The sequence below is a fragment of the Herpailurus yagouaroundi genome, unplaced genomic scaffold, assembly GCF_014898765.1.
Source record: "Herpailurus yagouaroundi ecotype Mexico unplaced genomic scaffold, PumYag 77, whole genome shotgun sequence".
NCBI lineage: Eukaryota > Metazoa > Chordata > Mammalia > Carnivora > Felidae > Herpailurus > Herpailurus yagouaroundi.
The window spans coordinates 27328586-27340672 of record NW_024412388.1 but is presented as its reverse complement, the minus strand read 5'-3'; the positions used below and the strand labels follow the sequence as shown (position 1 = coordinate 27340672).

At 57.3% G+C, this 12087-nt stretch overlaps 2 protein-coding genes across 12 annotated transcripts in view; one reads left to right on the top strand and one right to left on the bottom strand.

Moving 5' to 3' along the window:
- Positions 1-2259: 2259 nt before the first annotated feature.
- On the bottom strand, positions 2260-11127 carry NCDN (neurochondrin). Of its 5 annotated transcripts, XM_040468979.1 has the most exons (8): positions 10912-11127; positions 10571-10638; positions 9553-9693; positions 7488-8456; positions 6446-6687; positions 5644-5868; positions 5115-5257; positions 2260-3795 (listed from the first exon to the last, which is right to left on the bottom strand). In XM_040468979.1, exons 2-8 carry the CDS (start codon positions 10601-10603, stop codon positions 3359-3361), a joined length of 2190 nt encoding a protein of 729 aa, XP_040324913.1. In that variant the 5' UTR covers positions 10604-10638; positions 10912-11127; the 3' UTR covers positions 2260-3358. The 5 variants fall into 5 exon arrangements, with proteins under 5 accessions (XP_040324913.1, XP_040324905.1, XP_040324928.1 ...); XM_040468971.1 differs by having other exon boundaries at positions 10571-11127; XM_040468994.1 differs by lacking the exon at positions 10571-10638 and having other exon boundaries at positions 9553-9723.
- Positions 11128-11137: 10 nt separating this feature from the next.
- The window catches only part of KIAA0319L (KIAA0319 like), a 96939-nt gene continuing 95989 nt past the window's right edge, over positions 11138-12087 (top strand). For 3 of the 7 annotated variants that reach the window (XM_040468910.1, XM_040468930.1, XM_040468942.1), the window contains exon 1: positions 11388-11585. The gene's annotated coding sequence lies outside the window, so the exon portion shown is untranslated. Of the gene's footprint in view, positions 11244-11387; positions 11586-12087 lie in introns of those variants that run through there. The other 4 variants (XM_040468951.1, XM_040468936.1, XM_040468916.1 and 1 more) reach the window with 3 other exon arrangements.

The window sequence follows — 12087 nt, the reverse complement described above, 5'->3', positions numbered from 1 at the left end:
GAACAATGCTACGCATGGAACACAGGACATGTATTGACACATAGGTGCTCATGTTCAGATATCACAGGCTCCCATTTGGCATACTTGGCATATTGCTCTTCTCCCAGGCTCAAATATTTCCCTCTCATTTCAGAAAGAGAGCTTGCATTTAGATTTGATCTTAAGAAAAAACTCAGGCCTGTCTCCTTTATTGATTGACACAGCCACCTTACTCCCAGCCTTTGGCAATCTCTCCTGCCCCCTGGGTCTGGCTGGTTGTTAGCAGAGCGGGGAAAATCTGGCACAAGGAGATGCTGAGGCTCCACCTGGTGGTTATATCTCACAACTGCAGCTCAGGTCCCCTTTTCTCCCTCGAAGCTGAATTGCCAAGAGAGAGCTTGGTCTTAAATTAGCCTAGCACCTTCCCCATTCAGGAGCCCAGAACTCTCCGACCATTCCTCACTAAAGTACAGAGCCCAGTCTTTCTGGTGTTATAAGCTTTTCTGCAGGGTTTCACTCCACCTCAGGAGGGCAAGTACTTTGAGAGCAGGGACCCTAGGTGGTTGCCACTTGCTTTGGGCCCTTCCCTTCTCAGCCACTCCTATGGACTTTAAGACTCTACACCCACAACTCCCAGATCTGTCACTCTGCCCAGACCTCTCTGAGCTCAAGACTGCAGAAAGCAACTTCCCCCTGGATATTCCACAAGCAGCACAAACTCACCATTTACCAAAACGAGCTTGTATTTTGCATTAACCTGTTTCCCAGTGTTCCTGGTGCCAGCGAATGGCCCCATTATCCACTCAGTGGCCCAGATCAGGTATCCGGGAGGGCTCTTTATCCCTCCTCACTTCCAGTTAATCACCAAGCCTTATTAACTAACTCCTACCTATATATTTTTCCCATCTTCACGGCCGCTGACTTAGTTCAGACTTAGTACCTCCTCTCTGAGCTCCTTGCCTCAGTTGTCCCCCTTGTGCAGCCAGTCATCTTTAAAAAATGCAAACTGGATCACATTGTCTGCTAAAAAAAAATCTCAGCATGATCCCACCTCTAATCTTCTGAGCATGGCATACCACGACTTGTGAGATCTGGTTTATGCCCATTGGTCCAACCTCATCCCACTTTACACTCTGTGTAGCAGTAATGAGCTACGTGCAATTCCTAAGCTCACATGCCGTTATACCTGCTGTTCTGTTTGTCTATCTGTCAAGCCTCTCCTCACCCCCATGTCTCAGAGCAAATACTTCTTGAGCTTTCCCAGACGTATTCAGCCAGGCTGAGAGGCTCTCATGCTCCAGCCATACTTCGTTCAGACCCCTGTATGAGCAGCTGATTATACCTCTAGGGGATGTTGCCTTGTCTGTTTCCTCTCTAGATTTTAAGTTGCTTGAGGGCAGGGTCTGTCTTTTCATACTACCCCCCACCCCACTGCCCCGGGACTCCATGCTAAGAACATGACTTTCAGTACATCTAATAAATAAATGAATGTTCTTCTGTCCATGCATGGCCAACCACAGACAGGCTCATGGGACATACTCAGTGAATGCTTGTTGGCTTACTGGCCTCGGTGGAGACGTCTGCGGTGTGTGGGCTGGGGGCAGGTCTGGCTTCAGGATTAGGGGCTGGGGGCAGGTCTGGCTCCAGGATGAGAGCCTGGGCTCAGGCCTGGTGAAGCAGTGGGGGCTTGACTTCAGTCTTGGGCTGAAGCTCTTAGGCCCCTTGTCTTTCTCACTGGCATAGAACAGAGGTGAACAGCTGGTTGCCTAAAATGTTTTCCTGTACAAAACATTTGGCCTGGAGATGTTGTTGGGGCAGTAATGGTTTCACGGGGGAAAAAATGAGCAACATTCAAAAATCAGGATTTTGCATAAAAATTAGGGCTTCTGACTTATCTTTAGAGATTGGAGGATGTGACAGTACTTCTTGGAACCCCTCCAGGTCAGCACTTCATTTGTACACAGGAGCACCTAGGCCTGGCCACCATAGCATCTGAATTTGCAATCCTGCTCTGGCAATACAGGGTGTGGACTAAGGGGTCAACAGCCTGCTCAGTCTTGGCTCTGACACCTTACTAGCGCATCACCTTGAGCAAACCACCCACCCATGCCCAGGTTTCTTCACCTGTAAAATCGGAATAATGCCTATGTCACAGGGTTCTCTGGCAGGCTAAATAACACTTGAAACGTGCTTGGCAGGGTGTGTGTTCAGCAAATGGTAGTTGTGAGCTCCTCGAGTTTGGAAAGGAGAAGGTGCAGGACAGACCACACAGGAACCATCTTGTCACCAATGAACATTTATTGAGTGTCCGCATGTGCACAGCTTTGAACTTGGCGATCACAGAACGCACTGGGGGAAGGAAGGGGGAAATGGAAGCAAGGGATCAGGTTGTGTGTGTGGGGGTCCCCCGGGATCATAAGAAAAGTAGTCCCTGCTGGAGTCGCCAGTCGCGTCTCTCTGCAGAGAGGGATCCTAAGCAGGGGTGGGGATTAAAGCCAGGCACCACGATGGTGATGGGGTGCAATCACTAGGGAAACATGCGGATTCTGGAGAAGTGTCCCTCCTGTTCCTGGCTCCAGTCAAGCCAGATGGCACTAGGAGGACAGGGATCAGATGCTCAGGTGTCCAAGCAGGGATAAGGACAGGCAAAATAAATAACCCCCCAACCCCCATCGTCACTCTGCTGCAACATGACACAAAAGCTTAGAGGCCAGGGCCTAAGGACTCCTGGGTCCCCTCAAGGAAGCTCAGGTGGAAGGAGGTTTCCCCACCCACACACCAGGCCTGTCTGCCCCAGGTCTCCCTGGAAGGATGGGGCAGTTCAGACCCTGGGTCACTGAAGTTGATAGGAAGAACTGCGATGTCAATGGCCTGAGTCTGCTCTCTGCCAACGGGCTAAGGGCAAGGGCCAAATGGCCAATTGGAAGGACGTGGACTGGGAGGCTAGAGGGGGCACCACAGCCTAGGGGAGCCCACGCCCTGGCCGGCAGGGCACATGGGCTGAGGCAGCCAGCTCCTGCCAGCCCTATCCCATCCTGGGGCCTCCCTCCCGTGGGGGAGTCTGACACAGGGCACAATGACACCTAGTGCCCCCCTCCCTGGGGGCTGCTCCAACATTCCCCGGCCTGGCAGCGATAGCTATGTTGATTTTCAAGCCAATCTCTGCCCCCATGGGGGCCCGGGGGGCGGGACGCAGTTCCTTACACTTGAGGGATAGGCACTGTGCCCTTGCCCTCGGAAAAGCCAGAAAGCTGGGATGTTGTGTGTGTGTGTGGGGGGAGTCTAGGGAGGGGGGTCCAGTTTGGGAGCTTCAGGGAAGATGCCTCCTCCCTCCTTCCCTCGCTGCCCGCCCCTGGGTCTGTCCCCAGTGGACACCTGCTCAGGGCTCTGACAGGCACTGCTCCAGGGCAGCCATGCGATAGTGGCTGGCTGTCTCCTCACCCGCCTGTAGCCTCATGGCCTCCCGGCACAGCCGGTTGGCCCGTGCCAGCTCCACCAGGACGCCCTGATAGGCGGCGACCATCTCGGGCTTGACAGAGTTGGGGCTGACGCTGCCCAGCAGCTGGAGCAGCTCCTGTGGCCAGCGGGAGCGCAGGGCGGCTGGGGCCAGCCAGGGCAGCAGGGGCACACAGCCTGTGAAGGCCTGCATACCCAGGAACCAGAGCTCCTGCAGGTCGGCCCAGACGCCCTCGTAGTCGGGGGACAGGGCCAGCACCGCCTGGTCTGAGCCAGGTGTGGCCCGCGCCACATGGGACTGTGATAGGAAGAGGATGGCAGCTGCGAAGAAACCTCGGGACGCTGGTGTTCCCTGAAGAGCTGGAAGGCAAGCAGGGAGTGGGCGCGTGAACTTGGTGGGCCAGCTGCTTTCCCAGACCCTCACTTTACCCTCCTGTGCGGACACACTCTGGGAGCTGAAGCAGAGCCTAGAACCAGCCTGCCTGGGCTCAAACCCTACCTTCAACTTCACTTGAAGTTGGGTGACCTTGGGTAATCCACTTTTCTGGGTCTCGTTTCCTTACTTGTAAAACGGGGCCAATAGTGCTAATCTTAGAAATCGGTTGTGAGAATTAAATGTGATAATCTTGGTACACCCAACCTCATGGTCAGCCCTTTTTGCAGTGGGACGGGAGCAGGATGGGAGCCGCTGCTGGGCCTAGAGACCTACAGGCGAAGGCGGTCTCAACAATTTGATTCTTGGGCCAGAAGGGGGCGCCAGAGCGGGGGGCAGGGGGACCAGGAGCTGGTGATGGGGCTTGGCTTACCTGCCAGGCAGGGGCTCACCCCTGTACTGCGGACCCTCTCAGGGAGGCTGTTAGTCCAGCCTGGTGGCATCTGTGGGTTAACAGCACTGGGGCTCTACTCAGGCTGAGGTGATGCAGCCTGGGACTGAGGGAGCATGGGGTTAGAGCACAGGGGTGGCTCCTGGATCACTAGGACATGCTCCCTTCCCATTGCCGGAGGACCCTACTGTGATCCCTGCACAGGCAACACATAGGCAGCTGAGGGTACAGGCTCATTACACACTGTTCCCGGGCATCTGCTCAGCTCCTCCAACCTGACAGATGGGGCACAGGGAACAGGCGGGGACAGAGGGACCCAAGCAGACACCCACGGCCAAAGTGGAAGACACAAAGGGCTGGCAGGGGCTGGAGGGGACGTCCCTCCTCCTTCACACAGCCAGAGTGAGGCAGGGTTGCGGAGAAGGTATGTGCAGAGGGGGCACCAAAGCACTGAAGCCTGTCACGAGGGAGGTGAGGTGTTAAGCAGAGAAAAACCTCAATGGGGAGGAAGAAGGTTCCTGACTCAAGCCCTGGGTGGGGGCGGCTCCACCTTGAAAACACTGGATTCAGACTCCGGCTGCTGGGAATTTCAGGTGCCTATGCCTGTGCCTCTGAGCAGGCCTGTACTTACACCCACCAGACCTTGCCTTAAAAGTCTTCAGAAGGAAAAGAATGCTATCATTTGGGGAAGAAGGGTGGGGTAGGGTGGGGGATGGAGACACACTTCACAGATTTCCTCTCAGTTGGAAAATTCTATAAAACCATTTCCCGAAAATGGGGACTTATGCCCAGAATATAACAGGTCCACCCAGATCTTTTGTCTGTATCCATTAGGACTGGGTCCCCGGAGCTTACCTGGAGAAGTACTGAGGAGCCGGGCCATGAGAAGGCCCAGGGTGGCCACATTGGCAGCCAGAAGCAGCCTCCCTTGCTGCTGCACTAGTGAGGGCAGCGACGTCATCAGGGTGTTCATAAGAGATGTGAAGCAGGCATCTCGCCTGGGAGAAAGGGTGGGGGGTGGAGATGGGAGAAGGGGTTATTTGAGCTAGACCAAGGCCTGGGAAAACCTGGGATTCTGGGCTCCCAGCTTCACCAGGCAGGGTTTGGCAAGAAATGAGACAGCAGGGTTAAGAGTTAACTTTGGGCCCATTCGTGGCATCTGGGGAACAGAGACTGGGTTATAGCTGGAGCAGGCAGACAGGCCCAGAGGAGTTCTAGACATGCCAAAACCTCGTGTGGGGTGGCTCTGTCTATTCTGAGAGCCTGTCACTCTAACACTAACAGGGACCCATGGGCACAGGGAAGCAAAGTAGGAGACGGAGATCTGAGGCAAGTCTGAGCAGCCCCCACCCCTTGCTTCCTCCAACCTCCTTCCCGGCCTCACTTGATCAGCCCTGGTGCGGTGACCACGAGGTTGAGGAAGATATGGCAGCAGGTCTGCAGGCCGATCTCCACGCTGTCAGGCAGCACTGAGGTGTCATGGCCTGGGGATGTGAGTTCCCACTGCTGCAAGAAATACTTGCACAGAAGTGAGGGGGCTCCCTCCTTGATCAGGATCTCCCGGGGCCCATCTTCAACGGTCAGGTGGCACCAGCCGGGCAGAAGGAGCCTGGGGGGTGGAAGGAACAGGTGTGTAAGGGGTGGGGAGAGATGAGGGCACAAGGATTCCCTTTCTTGGGGCATCCCACCTAAGAGAAATGAAAGCAGGGGGAAAGGACACATCCTTCCTTGTAGGTCCCACAGGAAAAGCACATGCTTTGGTGCTGCACAGGCCTAGGCTTGAACTTGGGCTCTGCCGCATGGTGTGTGTGCGGGCAAGTTACTTTAACCCTGAGTCTCAGTTTGCTCATCCTGAAGATGTGGATGAGACTTATGTCATAGATTTGCTGTGTGAACTAAATGAGACTGTTTTGGTAAAGGGTAGAGCAAAGTGCTTGGTGTGTCGTAGATGCTCAATAAGCATGAGTTCTCTCTTTACAGAGAAATCTGGGGTTGGCAAAGAAGACTTGGCTGACCAGGAGTCCTGTGTGAACAAGCCCCCCAAAACAAACAGAAATAATCCTAAAGGAAATCTCATGCCCCAATCAGGAAGCCCAGCACAGACCAGTTTGGGGGTGAGGAAGTGTCCCTCTGTTATGCTTTTCTTTAGAACAGTCTGGCTGGACAGACTCTAACTACAAACTCACCGGAGAGCATCCCCTGGCCAGGTGGGCCCTGGGGTGGTGGGGGAGATGGCCAGGGTGGCCACCTGCTGGGAGAGGTCATTCGCCTCCTCGGCCTCCTCGTAGAGGGTCTTGGCATAGCGCACAAGGAAGGGCAGCAGCTGGCAGACCTCCTTGCGCAGGGATGAGGTCTCCTCGGCCAGCCAGGCCCCCAGGATCCGCACCGAAGCAAACACAAAGGGCTCCTTCTGCTTCTCTGGCCCCACCTGTTGCCATGGGACCCCTGTGAGATGGAGTAGGACCAGAGACCCTCCCCGGCCGGGACAGCATGCCAGCCAGCCTAGGAATAACACAACTCGAAGGGAATTCTGGCCTGTGAGCCCTTCAAAGGCAGGCCCTGTGTACCCAGCACCTAACACATGGGAAGGATGCGCTCAACAGGGGCCTGGCACAGAGCAGGCCCTCAGGGCATGTCTGCCGAGCGAACTGGACTTTGGACAACATGTCCCCACACTCACTGCATCCCCTTTCCCCCCACCTCTGAAGTATCACAAGGCTCGAAGGAAACTCACAGGTCCAAAGCTAACTAAACACTCCCTCTACCGCAGCTCTGACCTGGGAGGAGTTAGCTGAATCTCTCCAGAGGCCAGGAACCAGGCAGCCCCGCTCCTTTGCCCAGCTCCGTGCCAAGTTTGTATGTGCAGGTGTATGGAACAATGCAAGAGGCTGAGCAGAACAGACTGCTTCGATTTGGAGTGTGTGTGTACTGGGGGGAGGGTTGTGAGTGGGAAGTCACTGTGTTGTGTGCGTGTGTGTGTGTGTGTGTGTGTGTGTGTACTGTGATGTGAGTGCACATATGGTGTGTGGTATGGTGCTTGTGTGGAGGCTCAGGGAGGGAGGGAGAGGGAGGCTTGGCCACTCTACTCCCGGGAGTGCTGCAGGATCAGCCCTCAGAGTGGGCATCTTGCGCTCTTCCTATTACACTGAGGTGCAATTCACTTCCCCCTTTGCCTGGCCTTCTGGCTCTCCCTACACCAGACTCCCTCCGTGGGCCGCTATACCTCACCTGCTGCAGATAGTGGATGACAGCCCCGATGGCCTCCTTCATGATGCTCACGAGCTGCACCTTCTGTGGCTCCTTGAGCAGTGACTGCTCACAGCGGGTGCATTCCTGGATCCCCAACTCCATGAGGGCGTAGCAGGCGGTCACCACATCCTCTTTTACTTCTGTGCCTGTCTCCTCCAGTGCCAGCCGTACCTCCACACATGCCAGATTCACCAGCAGGGCCAGGAACTTGCTCCCGGAGCTGCCCGCTGGGATCCAGTCGGAGCCGCAGGCGTGCGCCAGGCGGGCTGCCAGCTTTAGTGCAGGGTTGCGCTGCCAGGAGCTCAGCTTGCTGCCCAGGATGCGTGCCAGCCCGGCCTGCAGATCCCGGAGGCATTCAGAGGGCACGGTTGTCGGGGGCAGAAAGAGGGGCAGCAGCTGGCAGAGCTCAAACTTGCTGGCATCCTCAGCTTTCTGGAAATCTTCACTGAGGCCCCGCAACACGGCCAGGAGGTCAGGCTCCGCCTCCTTCCAGCACTGGGTCTCAGCAGCAGCCAGCAGCCCCACTAGGAGTGCCAGGGCCTGGTCAAAGCCATAGCCATGCCCCAGGTATGCCTGACACAGGGCAGACACGGTGCCACCAGCAATGAGGTGCCGGGGGCCACGGGGTGTGCCTGCCACAGCTGTCAGGCACTGGTAGGTGTCGTCAATCATGGAACGGCGAGCAGCATCATCCGGGTCCCCCCGGGCAGTGAGGAAGGTGCTAAGGATGGGGATCTTGTTCAGGACCTGGGGATGGGAGGCCAGTTCAGGGTCACTGCAGAAGCAGGCCAGCAGGGCCACACCCAGGGCTCGGAGAACATGGTCGGGGCAGCCATCTGGTGCCTCCTTGGTGGTCAGGAGACGATTGGGGAAGGTGAAGCCTACGGCATCGAAGATCCGCCGCCGAGTTTTGGCATCGATGTCACCTGCTTTGACTGCCTTGGTCACCTAAGGGGGGGGGGGGGTATGTGCTATCAGCAGGATGAAAGGAAGACTGCCCCCTGCACCCTTGGGCGCTGACCATTACCAGGATGTGGTTATGGAAGGTGATTCTCTCTGGGGTCAGGACGCCTCCAGAGGTCATTTTGTCCAGCTCCTTCCCTCCCCACCCGGGGAGACAGATGGTTGTGACCTCTGAGATCCCTCATTTATGATTACGTATACAGAAGGGAGGTCCAATCCTCAACTACTCGTTCTGCCATTTCATCACTCAGTCATTCGGGAAGTTCTTTCTGATGTCTAATCTAGAAGCTGGCAACCTGATTTGGGCTTAGAGCTCAGTTTAAAATCCCCCAAGGATTTAGGGTCTCGCCCTAATTGCTCTCACCCCCTCCCCAGAGAAGCCTCTGATCCATTCCTGCCACCTTCTCAGGGGAAATGGCTCCTGTGTCTCGCCACTCTGCCTGTCAAAACATTTCCCCTTACATTTCACCTCAACACCTCCTCTGCTGCAGTGTGAGCCCTTGACTCTGGAGCCTTCTCCCTGTTGCCATGGCAAACAAGCAGAGACTGTACTCCCTCCTCCCTTCACCCCCCACACATCAACCCCCCCTTCCCAGCACTGCAGCTCTTGCTCTGCTGGCCCCAGCCTGGTTCTTCCAACTGGGCTAAGCCCCAAACCAGCTCCTTCACCCTCAACCTACCTACTGCCATCCTGGCCATCCCCTGGGACCCCTTCCCAGTTACTTCTAGTTCTGCTACTCTCTCCACCCCCAGAGCAATCATCCCCAGCCCTCAAGTACTCTGCACTAGTTACTACCTGCTGCTGTCACCCTATGAGTCAGCTCCCATCTGCTCCGGGACGCCCCAAAGAGCAGACCCAGGCAGCCTCCTCCAAGGCTTCTAAGGCCCTACGCCTTATTCACCCCCATTCTCCCCTTTGCTCCCACACTTAGGGGAGCAATGAAGAGTCCAAAGGCAGGCATCTTGGTGCCTCCGGGAATGCCAGGACCACCTATATATCCTCTGGGACTTTTTGACCCCATTCCTAGGGGACCCAACCACCCAGCCCTTCCCACCTCCCAATTTTCAGTCAGGTCCTTACTAGCAGCAGGGCTGCAAACTGCTCACTGTCATTCTTGGCCTCACGGAGGGCTCCCAGGTAGCGCTCCAGGGTGGGGTTTCGGCTCTCTGCCTGGTTCAGAGCTGGCTCACAATCCGAGGCCATGATGCCCGCCTTGCCCAACTGTGAACACAAGAGGGACTGAGCATCCCTCTGCAGAGGAGGGGTGGGGGTGGGAGTGGAGGATGGAGGGAGGGATTAGCAGAGGGAGGGGAGGATCAGGAGGGATGGGTTCCTCAAGACTGACCTCCCTTGTGGGAGCCCCTTAAAGGCGCTGGACCCTCAAGTCCTTAGGAATGAAGAAGGGACCCTGGCCAAGGTCACCTCCGGAAAGCGGGAAAGAAGGACCATGCATCCCGCTGCTCAGCTGGACAGCTCTCCTTACCAATCTCTCAGGAGTGGGAGGGGGCTGGCCCCACTGCTCAGCTGCCCCCTGGCACCAGAGGCCTGGTTTTATCTCCTTCCACCCAGGCACACCAGGAGGGAGTGGTGAGGACAGACAGGAAGGAATGGAGACATACATGGGTGAAGTTCGATTATCCGGACTCAGGCTGATATGAGGGAAAAGGGCATCCTAGGTTCCCTTTCCCCTCCCTTCTCCAGAACAGGCAGGAGACAAGCTTCAGCACAAGTGAGGATGCAGGGTACTGACCAGGGAAGGCTTGGAGGCCCCTTTGCGGACCCCACCCCTCCAGCCAGGGCTCTCAAACGCCCCCGCAGGCTCCTTGCCTCCTCTCCTTTCCCTCCCTCGGGCAGAAGCTGCAGCAGCAGCAGCAGCAGCAGCAGCAGCAGCAGCAGCAGCAGAATTTTAACCCTTTGCATTCCCTCTCCTCGCCCTCCCCGCTCGCTACCAGTCAGTGGATGCCGGCAGGGGCTGGAGAAGCAAGAAGGGGTCCGGGGTGGCTCCCAGGACAACGGAGAATCCAAAAGCCGGATAATCGAAGCGGGGCTGCTGAGATGGGGAGATGAGAAGGGGAAGAGGGTTCCTGGCGGTCACCACCTGTCCCGCCGCAGCCAGGTCACAACACGACATTGATGAAGTCACGACAGGGCGGCGATGAGATCACACTTCACGATGGCGCGGTGATGTCACGGAGAGATCACGGCAAAATCACGACATGGACAGCCCCCAAAGATGACAGGGCAAATTAAAAAAAATATATATAGCTATATATTGAAAAGGGCTGTGACAAAATGGAGTCTCGACAGGGCACGATGATGTCGCGATATGGCGCGATGGAGTCGCGATAGGGTCCCCGGGGTGTGTCGGCATCGATCAGCGCCGGCTCGGCGAGGCCCTGGTTGGGATGCAGGGGAGGGCCTGAAGGGGGCTGAGCTCACCAGGCTGCGGCCCCGAGCGGCGAAATCTCCTCCGAGCGCGATGCTCCTGGAGCCTGGGGCCGCTGCTCACGCCGCTTTGCCCACTCCCGGCTCCAGGAGGCTGCGGCTCCACCCCCACCCCCGCAGAGCTCTCGGCCAATCCGCGGCGGCTTCACTCCGGGCTCTGGCCAATGGCACACCTGGGCGCTAAGCCGTAGGGGGGTGCCACCGTTGCCGCCATCTTGCTTATGGGTATTGCCCGAGTCTGGGGCCTGGGGCTCGCGCAGGGCAAGCGAAGGAGCAGACTGCGGAGAGCAGGAGGCGACAGCCTGGCGGCCCAGGCTCCTTCGCTCGTGCGTAGTTCTGTCCCTCAGCACTGCCTCACCTCCCCCTCTGGCTCGCGGCTGGAATTGAGCTTCCGGGGGTGGGGGTGGGGGCAGGAGGGCTGGTTAGCAAGAAGAGTGTGTTTCCGGGTTGAGCCCAGGGAGGTGGGAGGAGGCGGCGTTTCCGGCCGCCGTCGCTGTCCTGGGAGGCTGAGGCGAGAGGGAGCTGTCCCGGTGGGGAGCCCACACCACCTTCTTCTTTTTCCTCCTCCTCCGGGTGAGGGGAGCGAAGGTTGGGGCCCCGACCCCATGGACCGGGAGGAGGCGGAGGCCGCCGAGAGCCGGGGCCCCGCTGTGTGGCCCTGAGCCCCGGTAGGTGGCCGGGGGCGGCTGGCTGCCAGGCCGAGGACCTCGAGCTCAGGGGAGGGGCAAGCGGGCCGGGCTATTTCTGAGGGTGCGCTGGCCGGGTGTTGGGACCCGGAGGTGGCGCTCCTGGCCCGGCTAGGGCAGCCAGCTTCTTCTGGCTTTGTAGGTGTGGGGCTCGAGTCCCAGACCCTGCTTCTTTCAGGCCCACGCCTGGTCATGTAGCATCCTCCATCCCCTGACAGACCGGGCTCGGGGCGCTGCTATCCTTCTTCCCTCGACTTCTGCAGCCTCGTCTTTAGCTGCTGTCTCTGGTGTTCGGTCTCCCAACCAAGATAGAAAGTTGATGCAGAACAAGGGGGGCGGGGTTGAGCACGACGTGTAAATTATCATGCGAAACCTGCCTTATTCCGGACTTTAGAAAATTATTCCCCACAGAGGGGTTCTGTGGTGTCTGTGGTGGGCACAAAGGTGAAATGGAGGAAGTCAAAAGAACAACACCTCAGGCGGT